This window comes from Quercus lobata, chromosome 5 (assembly GCF_001633185.2).
Source record: "Quercus lobata isolate SW786 chromosome 5, ValleyOak3.0 Primary Assembly, whole genome shotgun sequence".
Classification (NCBI taxonomy): Eukaryota; Viridiplantae; Streptophyta; class Magnoliopsida; order Fagales; family Fagaceae; genus Quercus; species Quercus lobata.
This window is the reverse complement of record NC_044908.1, coordinates 59,109,547-59,126,658: the sequence shown is the minus strand read 5'-3', so window position 1 is coordinate 59,126,658 and position 17,112 is coordinate 59,109,547. Positions and strand designations below refer to the sequence as shown.

The window sequence follows — 17,112 nt, the reverse complement described above, 5'->3', positions numbered from 1 at the left end:
TTTGTCTCAAAAAAAAAAAAAAAAAAAAAAGAGCTAACGTTTGTCCTATGGGTTCAGATCATGCTCAAATTGTATAACATATTCAATATTGTTCCATTCATATGCAATATCACATTCCGACAAGAAATAACTAATCAAAACATCATATTCCTTCTTAAGAAAAAAAAAAAAATCCAATCAAAATGCATAATAGGACAAAAAATATTGAAAATGACACAATAAATATTTTACTAAAACTGAAAAATTATTACTAAAAAAATTAATTGAAATAGTACTATAAGACTCATAAATAGTACAAAAAATACAATAAAACCTATAAATAATAAAAAAAATAAACTAAATAACAAAATAATTTTAATTTTTCATTTCAACCTTAATGCACAATAAAGCACTAAAATTTAGTAATGAAATAATTTTCTATTAACCTGTCATCAGTGATTCAGAGGATGTAGACTAGGATCTAATATGTCACATGTTATATTTCATTTATTTATTTTTTTAAAAGGGTTTTTTTTAATAAAAGTTATAAAAAAAAAATTAAAAACCAATAAAAATAAAGTTAGAATGTGAATTTTTGATTGGTCAAAACAGTTGGTCAACAAAGGGCAGGGGATCAGTTAAGGAATCTTCTTTTACTTCTCAACGCCTGAAAGCCACCCGCGTGTCACTATCTGACAAAATACCGTATATTTTTTCCTTACAATTTCTCCAATTGAAATTACTCTTTTAGCCTCAAACTTTAACTTAATTACTATAAAAACCCCATTATTAGCCATAAATAAAAAGTTCCAAGATTTTCATCTCTCTATCTCTCACAGAAGTGTGTGTGTTTGAAATCTAAAGATAGTAAGCAAATAATATCCCTCTCTCTCTTTAACAGATCTGCCATGAAAGATACACTTGACTGTTGTCCACTTCCACTGTTTGAAACCAAAAGCAGCATTGAGAGAAAGTGAGAGTGAGAGAGAGAGATGTTGGAATTGAGAGGAGGAGGGTCTTGCTTTCCACAGCTCTTGGTGGGTGTAAATGTGGGTCTTGCTCTAGTTGCTGCCGTCATTGCTCTTCTTGCATTCTATCAGGTTTTTCTTCTCGTTTTTGATCTGGGTTTTTGTTTTTAGCTCTTGCATTTTCAATTTTGGATGCTTTTGTTGTCTCCTTTTGTGAAAATTGTGGATTGGGAAATTTTATGGAGTTTCATTGATGGAGTAGGTCTTGTGGAGTTTGAATGCTTTAGATTGTTAAAAGGCTGGAATTTGATTAGTGGGGTTGGTTTCTTATGTGGTTTTAGAGTTTGAGTTGTGGCCTTTTGTGTTTAGTTGATAAATTGTGAATCTTTTTTAATGGCTGGGACCATAGGGGGAAAGTAAGGGATGTTATGTAATGTTTATTAGCCAATTGATTTCCATTTGAAATAGAGTCAACTGCCATTCAAGTGAAAAAAGTGAATTGTAATGACTATTATCTGTTGACAGAATTGTAAAGCCTGGTGGTACTAAGAAGAATGTTCTACTAAGTAACATGTTGCACTATATGCATAATTAGACCACTTTTTACACTGCATTTGTTGCATTTTCTGGTGAACTCTAGGTGGTGGCACTGTTAGTTGCTTAGGTCCAATCCATGTGTCTCGGTGGTCTGTTAGAATATATGTTCACCACTTTCCGCTTGCTATATATATTTAGTAATTGATTGATTCTAAGTATTACTTTGCGTGCTTGAAGACTACTTTACGTTTTGTATATTTACATTTTTGTTTATTTATTCTTTTGCTTATCAAAAAAGAAAAATGATAAGTTTTAATTTCTTCTAATAGCCCAAAAGTGAGTGTAGTTAGTAGTACATGCAATGCAACTTTAAATTTGTTTTTCTTGACCTTGAAGAAATGAAAAATAATTGATTGTGTAGAAATGTGTGCCATTATTGTGACCATGACATTTAGAAAGAAAGAATAAAGATTAAGGTTGGGTGGACATGTAGTTTGGGTCTTTTCTTCTTTGTTCACTCAAATTTTCTTTTTCTGTTTGTTTTGATGAGCTCCAGCTCAAAGGTACCTCCCCCCACGCCCCATGAAAGAAGGGTGGACAGTGTGGTTGTTGGGGAAACTTCACTTAGAATCTTGTTAGAAACATAAAGGGACTGTCTTCACATAATATTGCACTCATTTTTAATTTATAGCTTAGGTGGAAGGCTCAGGTGCAATCAGATATTGTTGCACACTGCCAATGTCTACGAAGTGATGGCCACTTATCACCAAAAAAAATGTCTACAAATTGATGGCCATAGTTACCATTAATTTTTTTAGATATTGTGTGAAACTTGGAAGATGGATCTTTATCTTCACATTTATGTGAATTTCTTTTCTGACTATCATTTCATTTGTTGCCTCTGTATTCCAGTTGATAAGGATTCACTCAAGGAATTCACAACTTGGCTGGACTCGCCAAAAAGTAAGTGATATGTTACATATGATCATATCACACACCTATCAAAAAAAAAATATCACACACCTCCAAGGGTCTGTATTTGTTTATGTATATACATGATAAAACAATTATACGCTTAGCTAGAGTAATCTAGGGGGCACATCAGGGATGCACCCCTTGCAGGCACACTTACTGACATTCGGGTGGATCACCATGGCCCCACCTTTATGAATCCCACCAGATCTGAGTATGTGCACACCTGCTGTACAAGCGCAATATTTGTTAACCAAGTGTTATTGGAGTGAGAAAATGGTGAAGATTAAGGGTTTGTTTGAGATTCGTTTATTTTGTTGAAATTAAAATTTTTTTGCTGAAAGTATTATAAATAAAGGTAAAAATTAGCTGAAATAGTACAGTGAGACCTATGAATAGTACCAAAAAGTGCAGTAGGGCCCATGAATAGTAGCAAAAATAAGTTGAATAGTAAAATAAGCTGGTTTTTTAAGTTGGAGCCAGACGCGCACTAACAATAACCATAATTTTAACACTCCCCCAACATGTGGGACTTCTAACATTTTAAATGGGAGGTAGATTGGAGACTGGGATCGAACTTAGGATCTTTTGGGAGAATTGGTAATTCAGTATGGTATTAGAGTGGAGGTCTTGAGTTCGATTTTTGTTTCCACTCTACCACCCAATTAAAATGTTAAAAATCTCAGGCCCTAACTTATTAAGGGGAAGTGTTAGCATTATAGTTAAAATATTTTGAGACAATTGGTAACTGGTTGAACTAGTGGTTGGCACTCTCTAACCTTGATCATTCTAGTCCAGTATTTTGATTACTTGTATAAATTGGAAGAATTTTGGGATATTCATCTGACCTGACTAGGTTGAAACTAGATAATTATCTAATTAATTACACAATCACACTAATAATAATTTCAAGATATAGGTTAATAATTTAGTGACCAATCACTAGCTCAAATTAGGTTGTGCTTAAATCTCTCGTGGGAGAGATGGATAGACAGGTAAGATGAATAGAGGCAAGGTAAGAGCATATGGTGCTTTTCAGTACACCTCTTTAGTTTCAGTGGATTCACCGATATATGATGCATGTGTATGGTTATGACTAACTCTGACATAAATTGTACATTCATATGTGTATATGCATTAATTTGTTTTATACATGCACTTGTGATATAGCCAATTTAGTATATACTTCCCAATTTAAGCATATTGGCGTTATCTTGATACTTATGAATGTCAAACTGCAGGTGTTTCACCTAATGATTGGCTCTTCTAATATGGGTAAGCAATTGTATTTTGCATCATACTATCTCCTTTTAATGTGTAATAATTTATTACTGTATTGTGGTGGGTACTACATGATTTTTATGAGTTAGGGCTGGTAAGAATAGCCATAAATTGCCCTGTCAATCAGTATAATTGCTTCTTTTTAACTTCTGCTTTTGGAGTTCACAGAGTATTAGCATTCACAACAGCTAAATCTAAGTTCAGGTTCAGTCAAATACTTCTTAATGACAATCCAGATATGTCACCACCTGTATACTGAGTCTTGTATGAATGTAACAGTAAAGAAAATTATTTTTCCATGCTAAGAGTACACTTGATCAAGATAGCTATTTTCTTGTCTCTAGCTCAGGATGTTAAAATTGATTGGTTAAATGGAAGATTTAATCCATAAATGCTGGTCTTTTTATTTGCTAAAAACTTTGAATGTCTCTTGTATTTCATGAACTTTGGATATTAGACATGCTTTGGGCTTTCTTGATTTCTTCAGGTTTTGGGGAAACTATTTATAGTTTCTTGTACCATTTAACTGATGCATTGTAATATCTTTGGTGTCTACAACTTGAAGTTTGTCACATCAAGATTTTCATGAGGCAGCTTCTCGTTAGATGATTTATTTCTAATCTCTTACTTATCAGAGTGCTTCAGCCTGCAGATTATTATTATTATTATTATTGTTGTTGTTGTTGTTGTTGTTTTCTGTTCACTCCATATTTGATTGCTCTTTGTTCCTTTTTCTACTCTGACTCTTGCCACTCCTTGATTCAAACTGAAGCTTTAATTGATTTTCTTCCATTGCAGGTTACTTCATTTATTTTGTATTAACTCTTTTCGCTACATGCAAGGGTTGGCCATGTTGGTCAAACTCTTGTGGTTTTATCCTCATGGGTATGTCTTCAGACTCAATTACTGAATAGATGCCCATGTTAAGAGCTTGGTTAAAATATTTGAATTGTGCAAATTTTTGCTTTGCAGCTTTCCCCAAAATTCTGTTTTTTGCAGCATTTCTTCTACTTTTATCATTCTGGTATGTTATTATTATTATTATTATTATTATTATTAGTTATTATTATTTTTTTTACTGCAATATTCTAAATTTACTCGGGATAGTTTTATTTGAATGTGAATGAAGTCTTGAGTTCATGAATTTTCCTTTGAATCATGGATGCAATAGCCAATTTTTTAACACTGTTAGTGAGATTGCTCAACTTGTCTAAAGGTGCTTAAAACATAGGGGAGTAGAGACTTCTTTCTTCTTCTTTTATTTATATATTCATGCTTTAAGTGTTTGAAATATGACCATTCAAAATTCATCCTTGTGGTTTGAGGAGATTGGTTCTGGTGCATTGAACTTTGATGAATACTGGAACGGAAAGCTTTTTAGGGGTTGGTCAGCCTTTCTTGATTCCTTCAACTTGAGTTTGAAGTTGTGTTTGGAGCTCTCAACATCGATGATCTTTTTATGTTTTGAATTCATTATTTTGCTTTTCTCTGCAACTTCTGAAGTTCTCTTAAAATGCAACAGCAGTTTATAATGCTGCATGAGTTATCTGCTTCTTTCCTATTTCATGCTTTTCTAGTGAAGTTCAATCTATTGTCTACAACTATCACATGCTGTTGGGTTCATCTTGGAACTGTTTGATCTCCATGAACTCAAGTATAATATTGGTAGCATGTGGATGATGAATCTGTTGTGTGTGTGCGTGTATTTCAACAGTGCATGTGTTTTTTTTAATTCATTTCATGATAGATGAATACAGCTTCAGTGCAAACTGAATTTCATCAAAAATTGTCATAATAAATAAAATACCTTAACAAAGAAGCCAATGACCTATAGCTCAATTAGCATTTCCTTCTCCCATAATAAGCGGATGGAAGGTGAGGTCATGGGTTCAAGTCCTATTAAGTACATGTGTAACTTATCAATTGAAAAAATCATAAAGAAGTCTATTAATTTCCATTCTGAAGTTTCATCAGTGATGTTGGATATATATATATATATATATAAAGCATTTCTTTCTTGTGTTAATTTGATTACATCCAAAGTAGTGCCTTTTCTTCTTCTTCTTCTTCTTTGGGTTTTTTGTGGTGGGGTGGGGTGAGGGTTGGGTAAAGCTGCTCCACAACAAGTTTGGGACTGATGTCAATAACTAATTTCTAAGGACTTGTTTTCCATTAGTCATCATAAAAAGATATCTGGAATTGCAATGGTTTCATAATCAAAAGATTACATTCAATTAGTTATATCTGAATATTTTCATTTTCAAGTTGATAGCCATACAATTTTTCTTTCAGACTAGTGTTTCCTGTGAGCAATATTCTATGCTTCTCTGGTGGGTTTTTTTATAGGGTTGACCTTTGCCATCAGGCAAATGATGAGGATGATGAAGATGAGGACAGCAGTTCTCAGGAAGCTTTATTGGATAAGACCTCAAATAAGTCAAGTTCATCTAAAACAGATACTCATAGAAAGTGTTTTCCCCTCCGCTTTCACCATATTGGAAGCCGCCAAAAGATTGTAATGTTGGTATGGCTACAATGAAAAGCTTCTTGTTGAGTATCTACCCTTGCTTCTTAAGATTGGTTATTTCTGTATTATTCTTCATTCTATTGTCACGTACTCATTGGAAAATTTAAGCTATCCAAATCTATTGTTAACACAGTGCTTATTTACCAGGTTACTGTGCTAGTTTTTGTTATAATGTTGGCATGTGCTCTAATAATCTGGATTGGGATGGGAAACAATTCTGTTGATTCTGCACTCGTGACTCGGGTATGAACACAGTAATTTTAGTTCTACTTTTCCCTGTTGATATTGTCATATAATACTTGTTAATGTTCTTCAACAGAGTACTTGTTTGTCGTTGAACTGTATGTAATCATCATTACTGCAACATGAATTGAAGCATCTCAATGTTTGTGTATTTTAATCCATCGTGCTGCACAGATGTAACTATTGTGTTCTAGACCTCTGGAAAGATATATAATCAGCTATTGATGGAACATCTGTTATAAATGAGATCTCTAGTAACCTATTTGGGGCAAATAGCAGCTGTAAATTTATACAGTAAATTAGTCAGGATTCCACTTGCAGTTTGTGAAAGTAGAGATATAGAAGTTGGGCTGGTAGAAGGAAAAACTCTTATTTTATTAGCAGTGAAGGAGATTTTTGAAGATCTAGTGGTTAGAATATTGGCTTTAGAGAGAGGTTATGCCAGTACTTATAAATTATCTTTTGACTTGAAATGGGTAACTTGTATTAATTATTTGTTCTCATCTTTTGCTCAACACAATTTTTTTTGGTTTATTTTGGATAGTAGACCAACACTATTTTAGTGATAGAACAATCGATTGCCCTATTACTAGATTTGGGTGCTAGTAAGAAATGGTTCTGCTGCCTGTTACATCTCATGCTTGTATAAAAACTAACCATAGTGGCTTGACTTTTAATGTAATTATAGAATATTATTCTAGTAATTTGCTTTAAAATTTCAATGAAAGTCTTTTCTCATGGTAATGTAGGTTTAGTGTTTTAAATGATATAGAAGATTTCTGGTTTTTTGTTTATAACTAACATGTAGTGAAGCCATGTGGCAATGATTTTACTCATCATGCAGGTGTATGTAGACTTTTTTTCCATAGCAATACTTTTATTAGGAGGAGCATTAGCATGTTATGGTGAGCAACAACATTTTAATAGTCATTTTCTTTTTTCAATTTCTGTATCTGCATGTTACCTATTTCTTTCTTTGGTATAATGACTCAGTGCTCCTAGCCTTTTGTGTATTATGGTATCAGAATTGAAGATTTCTCTCAGTGCTACCGAGTTATTTCAATTTCAAAATTAGATTATTTGGATGATTATGTTTGAAGCTGAAAAATGTTAAATTGATCACTAGTGGCATACTATTTAAAGCCTTGTAAATGTGAGGAGAATGGTAGAGAGAGTGGATTTGAATAATTTTTTGGTGCAAGCCTTATGAGCTTCTCTTGAAAGAATGGTTCTCTAGTTGGTGAGTTAGTCCCTAAGTAGACCATTAAAAGGGTTGATTGAGTCTCTCTCCTCAAGTAAGTGATGTCTTCAGTCTTTCCCATCTTCTTACTTTTGTATTTCTATCTTGATTTCCCTTAAGAAATTTTATATATTCTTTGCCACTCATTTCTTCCTGTGTCATATTATTGTCTATGAGGATGTCTCCTAATATATTCATGTTACTATGGCAAATTCCAGGTTCAACTATGTAATTCCCTATCATTAATGTGTTGTTATTAGTCACCAAATAAAACAAATATCAAACATAATTGGAATGATGTGTGGTATGGGGACACACCATCATCAAAGAACTACTCCCTAACTTATTTGTGATTTTTGTGGATAAAGTTGCATCTGTACGTTCTTGTTTAAAGTTCAATGAGAGGGATCCATTCTACGAATCTTAGATTTAGTTGTGCCTTTCAGGATTGGGAACTTGAGTTGGTGGGTTATCTTTTGGGAAAAATGCAAAAGCCTTAAAACTTAAAAGTCAAAATCAAACTAGCCCAAGATCTTTTAATAGTTAAAATCAAACTAGCCCAAGATCTTCTAATTTGAAATTATAACCCTTGTGGATGGAAAAGGCTATCACTTGTGGTGCATTTGATTATTTCAATTAAAAAAATTATTTATTTAAAAATATATTTGATTAAGTAGGACTAAAACAGAGTACATAGAATGTAATTTTAGTAAAAGTAGAGACAAAGATGAAAAGGTGGTAAGACTTTATGGTTAAGAGATACTAAAGAGTAAGAACTTTCGATATTTTGGATCAACAAGTCATGAAGATGGAGAGATCAAAGAGGATGTGAATCATAAGATAAGAGCTTAAACTATTAGGAACTGGTAAATTTATCCGCATACTTCTAGCATCTCTATGATTCTTTTTTTTTTTTTTTTTTTGAAACCGCATCTCTATGCTACTAAATACTGAGTTATTAAGAAACAAAATATTCATAAAATTAGTATAGCTAAGGATGTTAAGATGGATTAATGGAAATTGTAAGTACTCCAAAAGATAGAATTTGAATGCGGAAATTTGCTTAAAGATAGGGAGCCACCTTTGATGAAACGAAGAGGGAGGGTCGTTTTTGATGGTTTAGTTATATTCAGAAAAGAGCGATAATGAACGGGTGAAAAAGAGAGTTGATTCAAATCATTGGAACGAAAAAACGTAGAGGAAGAGAAATAATATTAGTAAAAATAGTAGAAAATGACATGTCAATTAAAGAAATAACAGAGAGTATGACTTCGGATAGAATAGTGGTAGAGAATGTATGTGGTCAATCTTGATTAATATTTTGAGGAACCATAACCAACCCCCAAAAGTTTGGAACTAAGGCTTGGTTGTTGTTGTTGCTTTTCACTCTAATCTTCTACCTTCCACTTTACTGCCGCCATCTACAATCTGTACATTGTGCAATACCACTGCCATATGCAAATCTGCTTTACTAATAAGACTGCCAAACATTCAAAAATCTGAACTTGTGCAGCACAATAAATTTGGGGTATGATTTGTTTTGTTTTGGGTAACATGGTTTGAGGTGTTACTTTGCTAAACGGACAGAATTTTCCTTGAACCTGGTTTGGAGAAAAGTTCCTCCAACCCACTTTGCGCCAAGTCAAATAAGCATCCACATGTACTTTTAGTCACATGACCTACTTAATAGTCAAACAACTTGTTTAAATAACATGAATTGGGATGAGATAGATTCGAGGTTTTTACTTCTTATTCCATTTTGTTTGGTTATTGGGAGAATGAGGTTGCTGGTTTGGTGGAATGGCTGGATTTGGTGGTGGTTCTTGATTACCAGGGTTGTTGGTGGTTGTTGAGGAGGGGGGGGTGGGGGAGGGTGGTTGTTGTGTGGTAGTAGAGGGGAGAGGAAGAAGAAAAAAGGGGAAAAAAATCAAATTAATTTTAAAATGATATTAGAATTAAATTTTGCTTTAAAATAATTTTTTATTAACATAAACACATGTTGGTTCAGCTTACGAAAGTGAGACTGAATGATCAATTTGAATATTTCCCAAACTTCAGGGATTTATAATTTTGAATTAAAAGACCACGGGTTCAGTTTGAGTTTGATCCTAAGTTCAGGGGTGCTTTTGCATTTTCCCTTATTTTTCAATCTACTATATTCTAATATGCCAAAAACTGAAGTGGCTGATAGGTTACATTGAAGGATAAGGCTTGGTGGTCTATTCAGTGTACTTTGTATTATGAGGCATTAAGAGGATCTATTGGCATGAAATTACTGTGGAGTATTCGGGGGTTTTAGAGTTTCTAGAAAGGATACCCTTTTCTTTTGGACATCAGCCTTGGGAAAAATTTTCTAATTGGAGGGTGGGGTTATGTATTAAACAAAATATCATTCTATCGGATCACTTTTGTATGTGCATAAGGAGCTGGGGGAGGCTACTGATCGCTTGCTACTTCATTGTGCAGTTGCCAATGACTCTTCTTCTTTTTTTGGAGATATTTTCAGTTAAATGTGTGATAGTGCTTGTGTTTTTTTGTTGGCAAGGAATGTTTGGAAAACATAGAATCAGTGCAAATTTGGAGTGGTGCCCTGCTTTGCCTTATTCAGATAGAGAAAACCTTACATTCAACAGCATTGAGTTACCTACTCTCAAGAAAAAATGTGTAGTTCTGCATAATCTGTTGTGATTGATCTAATGTGACCGGCAACATCTCTTCTCTTTCTTTTGTGGATTTCCTTGACGATATTTGTTTGTAATTCTTTAGGAGACTCTTTATAAAACTTGTCTACCAAGGTTTCTCCTCTTTCTAATAAAAATTTCAAATTACTTTTAAAAGAATCACATAATATGAAATAAAAAAACCATATTTTGCCAATTCAATGTACATGAGAGAACCAGTTTGTGGGATGGAGAATTTTAGCATTCTAAGTTTTCAATTACTTATTTTAACTGACTTGTCTACATGTCTTTGGAGTAGTAAGGTACCTTGGTTATTGACTACCTGTTTAGTCAAAACGAAAATGCAATTATTGTTCTCTCTCTCTCTCCCTCTCTCTCCTTTTATTCTTTTCTTTTCCTCCATTGTTTTGATTTTCTTGAGATATAATTTTTTTTTATCTTTGTTGCTATGAGTTCCATTCAGGACTTCTATTATGCTTGAAAATGAGCAAAGTTAGATCTGAGCGAGCTTCATCTGAAATGTGGAAGGTATTAAATCTTTTATTGTCTTGTTTTTCTCTTTGATTTTCTGGGTGTCACAGCCAGCGTTAATATAATGCGTTTGGTGGCTCCATTATAAATTTATAATATTACTGAAATCCTTTTATTTTCCCTGTGTGTATGTAGTTGTAGAATTTATCTTGCTTATTTATGTCCGTCAGTGGTTTTGCAGTTCCATGTATAATGTTGGCAAGTATTCTGTTCTGTGCAGGTTTCAGGTTTAGCTGTTGTTTCTGTGATCTGTTTCACTTCAAGTTCTTTTGTTGCTCTTTTAACTGATATTCCGGTAGACACTTCTCTGTTGGTCATCAAATTTATATTGTACAAAAGAAATTGAATTCATCTTTATAGCTTTCTCTAACTTCATCATGTCATGATGGTTGCAGATGCTATATCACCGACCGCAACATCCCATGAGAGTTGTTTATACGTCTCTCTTGCTCATTTTGTATTATTTTATAGGTATGTGGTTCTAATTTCTGTGTCAGGGTCTCAGGTTGGTGAAAATGACAAGGGTACATTTTTTATGTTTGCTTCATTCACATCCATTTTTTCTTCTTTTCACATGTTAGTCCTCCCATCTCTTAACATCTTATCTTGGTTCTTCCTTTATTACTTTTCTTAGCAAGGTTTCCTTCTTGTTTTCTTTCTGCAACTATCCTGAATGATTTTGCACCATCCTTTTGTGTGAAATACTGCCCTTTGTCCATTTTTAACTTTTTGATTCTTCATATGGCCATGGAATGGGTTTTGAGACTTAACCTATTGGCTGATGAAACTAATTGCATAGGTGTTCATATATCTGCTGATGGATGATATATGTGTATAAGGTGACATCAGTCTCTAGACTCTGGAGAATCAAGAATTGACCCCATTATCATATCTGGTTGTACTTATATTATTAATGGAAGATCAAAGCAATAAGTAGCTAAGAAAAAAAATATAGTTGTCCTAGGTTCTCAATTTCAACCATTGACCACTCAGAAATTTTTTTGACTTAATAACCATGCCTTGTACCTGCATAAAGAATATTGTTCTTTACCAATGATGTTTTATAGAATCAAGATAACATCCTGAATCTGCCTATGCCCATCTTATACATAAATGGAATTTGACCACTGGATTTACACTTAGTTTTGGTAGCTGGCATCTGATATCCATTTGGATAATGTTACATTCTGAGACCAATATCAATCCATTGTCTGATTATTCTGAATTTTAAAACAAGAGTCCATAGGAGGCTAGCATTTCTGAAGAGGTGAAGGTGTTCTTGGTTTGTTTTTCTGTTTTGAGATTTAAGAAAGGGCAACTATAATCTATCAAGTGAAAATTTTAAATTTTGAAAAGAGTAGTTTGTAGGCATGAATGAGTGAAAGCTATCCTGGAGAGAGTAATTTCTTGATTTGGAGAAGAGATTAGTTTTTGTTTCATTTTAAGTCAGTAAAGTTTAAATTTGGCTGGAGATACAGTTCATGAGGCACCAAACTGTAGGAGATGGATCAGGGTTTATAAATTGGAGCCACTTGTAGAAAGAATGCGAAATTTTGCAGGCATCTTTGGGAATGGTTCATTTTTCTGTTTCAAAAAACTTGCTTTTAGAGATGAAAACCAAAAAAATCTTCTGTTGAGTTGAAATGTAAAATTCCTTTGGAATGTGGAAAACAAAAGGCAATATTTTTGAACAAATAAAAAAATTTGTTTGGATGCTCATGGCATCCCCCCAAAAAATATTTGGGCAACTTAATGACAATCCCACTATCACATATCTCTTCAACAGCCTGTTTAGCCTCACGTCCAAAATCCTACTGACTCCAGCTGTCCAGCAACAGCCTCCCCATCAAGCAGTATTGTCCCCAACAATCTGAAAGACTGAAGCCACCATCAACAACCAATTTAAACCTCATCAAACCAACACATCACCTTTTCATAAAGCACGAAAACCCCATCAAAGGCCCCAAACTCACACCAACAACAAAAGCAAAGCCACATTCAGCAGCTCAACCAAACACCCAAAAAAAATTCATTCATCAATTGGTGCACCTGCACCAAAACTCTCCCTTTGCTTGTGTATCTTAAGCTTGCTGGCATTTTCAAGTTGGAGGAATAGAAGGTGTTGCAGTTGATGATGCGCTTGAAGTGATGCAATTGAGCCAATAAACCTCAAGAGAGAGGGAATACATTTTTGGATGGAGGGAGCTCTGTTGCTGGCCTTGAGTATGGGTGGTCCTCTAGGTAGGTGATCCAAACCTACGCCGTCGAAGATATCAACTGGGCCTCATATGATCTGATGATTCTTCATCCAAACTGTCATGAGAAAAAATTTGTTTTCAAAAACCAGGAAACCGAAAGCAACAAAAAGATTTCTCTCAATTTTCTCTATTTTTTGATAGGTAATAAAAGTTTTATTGAACAAAAGTACATCATGTTCATGATGGTGAACAAATTATACTTGAAACAATTACAAACAAATCAAAGAGAAGAATTAACAGAATGAAGGAAATCAAAAATGGAAATACACTGCATAAAACCCCAGTTTTCTCTTGATTTGGAGATGAATTCCAATATCTTTATCTATCTTAGAAAACAGAAAACTGATTTTAAAACCAGAAGAGATGCCCTACTTGGTTGCCTAAAAGGTTAATTTTAAGATTGAGAATGATTACTTCGCAAGATTTGCAGTGAATATGGATTCACTCAAAGATTAAAGGAGCATCAATGATGCTTTTGTAAACTTGTACTAGAGTTGTATGAAATATTGAGAACTTCAGCTCATTTGTAGATGATTACAGTTTCATTCGTTGCTTAGTAAATAGGATGACTCTCGGCAACCTTTGGAAGAGTAAACTGTTTAGATGCTGGAAATATGCATCAGAATGAACTTCCGCATACACACATCATATGCAGAAGCTAAAAAAGAATGGAAATCAAATATCAAATATTTGGCCACAGGTGCAATGTGCAAATATAGGGAAACCTGAGCACCAGCCACAGTGTGTGACTGACGATTTTAGAAAAGATTTGGCTTAATTACATATCCTAACTCCACTCCTCTCACCTTTTTTGATAACATGAATTGTTGGCATGATTTGTGCACCTTAAAAATAAATCTAAAAATTTAGATGTATCAAAAGTGCACTCTTTGTTTTTTAATTTTTTAAGGATAAAGAGGGAAAATTACATTTTCAACCGTATAGTTTGGGGATAGTTTTAAATTGAAACCTGATGTTTAGGGGAGTTTTTTAATGGTTGATGAAGTTTGAGCAAGTCAATAAGAGATAGCAAGTCAGTTTGTGAGTCAAAGCCCATCACAACCCCTTCAAAATGCAACTTTTGAAACATGAGGGTTTCCACCCCTACAATATAAGGTGAAATATAATTTTGTTTAAAAAATAAGGATCCTCTATTATTCTGGTTAGGAAGCTTGAATTGTGTGTTAAAAAGTCATAGCTAGTGCTCAAGTCTCCTGCTTCTGTGGGTTATGGGAGAGGTGGTTGGTAGACAGCTGTATCCAATTTTGGAGAGAATGATTCCCGGGGTTTGAGTATTTTTTACTGTAATTGTTTACCATGTTAGTTATTGCTTTCACACCACTTACCTTAAAATAAGTAGAAAGCATGTTGCTTTACATATTGATTGATAACATATGTGACTACAGTGGGAAGCAACATAGGCTTATGATGGGTGAAAAACATTGCATGCACTCATTCTTCTATATTAAGTATCGAATCAATACTGTCTTTGTTCAGAAGTAGTGAGCAGCTAACTTACAATATGATGTGTTGTTGCCAGGTTCATCAACACCCTCAGCTTTTATATTATGGATCATGAGAGAATTACCACCATTAAAAGCAGAAAACATACAAGAAGCAAGTACAATAACTTTCATCACTGATAGTTCAGCAGTAATACAACAACCTCAGCGCTGGACAACTTCAACGAGCTTGCAGAATCAGGTTTGCACTTCCTTTTTAATGGTCCATTCATGAATGCAGATGCAGGTTGCCTTTTTTTAAATGAGTAATAAATAACTTCTGGGTTGAAGGAAAAACTGAAGTAAACAATATCTATACCAAAATTGAACATTAATAGTTGTGTTGACAGTGTAGCCAATTCATTGTTGTATCCTTTATCATGATTTGGGGGAGAATTTAAGTTAAAAGAAGAAGGGATAAAAGCAAGCTTTACAATAAAGTGGGTGCATAAGAATGTAAGGTATATAATGTGGAAAAAAGAAAAGGAACCAGAAACATGTGATTGGCTTTCAATAATGAATGTGAGGAATATATATATATATATATATATATATATATATTGGAGGAAACTGTTGTATGTTTCTTACTTAAATAATTCTAACAAAAAGGCAGGTACAAGAATTAAGTGATAAGAATATCTTGGATCTAGTGTTTCTCTGATGTTTATTGATGGGAGAATTTAGTATGACCTGGTAGATTAAGTTGCTAAAAGGAGATTTTAAAACCAATAAAAATACTAGGAGTGCTGTAAACTTTAGTTAAAATTATTGTGGAAAGAAACAAAATTATATTCAATCTGTTTGAATTGATTCCAAGGTTTTCTGGTGAAGCTGTATTTGTACTAAAGCAATGAACTTGTTTAGTTAGAAGAGAAATTGAGACTTGATTTTTGATGACATAAGTTCATGATGGAAAAAACATAAACTCATGATACTAATTATCCTGCTGATTCAGTTCTTATGCTTGTTGAATTTTGTTTTTAACAACCTTGGTTCAACCCCTAATAGTTTTTATTGATAAACCCGTAATAATTAGGGATTTGTTGGTTAATATCATTGTGCCAAAATTTTCTGATAGTATATTTATATTTCTTCAGTATCTTTATGCTATCATTATCAGTCTAGTTCTTCATCTCTCCCGTGATTTGAAGCCTATCTGGGATCTTCCTCCCATAAGATGACTTATTGTTATGCTGAAATTGTCTTTATTGTTTTAGGGTGGTCATTTAGATGCATTGCATACCAAACAAACAAGATTTGTTTTGTTTTTTCTTTCCTATGAGGTGAGATGGACATGATACCATTAGTGGCTTATGCTTTGTCTCTGCAGATATCAAGAGTGAGTCCAATATAATTGCCTTTCTGGATGCAAATGGGTGCTCTCTTTCTGCCAAATTAGAGAAGAAGGCTTGGAATTTATTATTGATTGAGAATGGCTTGGTTGTTACCTTGAGAGGTATCAACACAAGCGGCTGAGTTACATCCTTGACTGGCAGTCAGACAGCCGTAAGGTTGCTGTTGCCCATGGTTTTGACATTCTTGGCGTGTATATATTGAAAGTATGCTAAGTGAGGGATTTTTTTGTGTATGCACTAGTTCCAAAAATTTTGAGGTGCAAATTTTTTCCACTGGTGAATTCAAAATGCCTTGCATTTTATTCCACGGCTCTTGTTGTTTAAGCTAATTTATGTGCATGCTCTTTGCAAAGTTCAATTTGTTTACATTATGGTTATCCAATAATGTTGTCAAGTTGAATTCAGAATCTTCAAATTCAGTGTTGATAGAACTGTCTGAGATTCTTATTCAAGATTAGCTTTGTAAAGCCCATTTTCCATGCAACTTTCAAATCTTTACTTTGCTATGGCTTTGCAATTGGAAGTTGAAACATAAGAAAAATTGAAGTTATCATTAATGTCCTTAATTTTTTTCTCTTCAAACTGAACATATTTTGCTCACTCAAATGACTAATATATATATATATATATATGGTTTTTCTAACATATACCTTTAAGGCATATATTAATAAATCATTTTAGGAAATTTTTTATAGGAAAATAAAAAGGTGATTTAACTTTTTTGACAGTTTTTTCAATTTTACACCATTTTTTAAAATGAATAATTAATGTGTGCCCTAAGGACGTACATTAATCGGATCCATATATATATTAGAACCTAGTTAGAATCTGTTTGTCTAAATTTTATGTAGACAAACAAAACTAAACCCCAAACACAATTTATTAGTAAATTTTACTGCTTAAAATTAGATTTAACAAAGAAGATTGTAAATCCGGTTGAATTGAACGCATGCAAGTTAATCATTCTCCCAATCATAAGGCATATAAATATTAAGCACTTCATTCCATTCCAAAAGCATAAATCTAATCATGAATGAG

At 33.6% G+C, this 17,112-nt stretch overlaps 1 protein-coding gene across 2 annotated transcripts; it reads left to right on the top strand.

Annotated features, from left to right (window-relative positions):
* Window positions 1–801: 801 nt before the first annotated feature.
* Window positions 802–16,451, top strand: LOC115989504 (tobamovirus multiplication protein 1-like). 2 transcript variants are annotated; one of them, XM_031113198.1, is made up of 13 exons: window positions 802–1,079; window positions 2,397–2,447; window positions 3,698–3,731; window positions 4,536–4,622; window positions 4,710–4,761; window positions 6,084–6,261; window positions 6,412–6,507; window positions 7,352–7,412; window positions 10,892–10,956; window positions 11,180–11,254; window positions 11,355–11,430; window positions 14,758–14,921; window positions 16,050–16,451. In XM_031113198.1, the coding sequence occupies exons 1-13, from the start codon at window positions 972–974 to the stop codon at window positions 16,071–16,073; spliced, it is 1,071 nt and encodes a 356-aa protein (XP_030969058.1). In that variant the 5' UTR covers window positions 802–971; the 3' UTR covers window positions 16,074–16,451. The 2 variants fall into 2 exon arrangements, with proteins under 2 accessions (XP_030969058.1, XP_030969059.1); XM_031113199.1 differs by lacking the exon at window positions 2,397–2,447.
* Window positions 16,452–17,112: the final 661 nt, after the last annotated feature.

Excerpts from the sequence above, each read along its gene's own strand:
- LOC115989504 (XM_031113198.1), top strand. The coding sequence starts at position 972 with ATGTTGGAATTGAGAGGAGGAGGGTCTTGCTTTCCACAGCTCTTGGTG. Across the intron at positions 3,732-4,535 it reads GATTGGCTCTTCTAATATGG|GTTACTTCATTTATTTTGTA; the intron begins GTAAGCAATTGT and ends CTTCCATTGCAG. Across the intron at positions 10,957-11,179 it reads CTTCATCTGAAATGTGGAAG|GTTTCAGGTTTAGCTGTTGT; the intron begins GTATTAAATCTT and ends TGTTCTGTGCAG.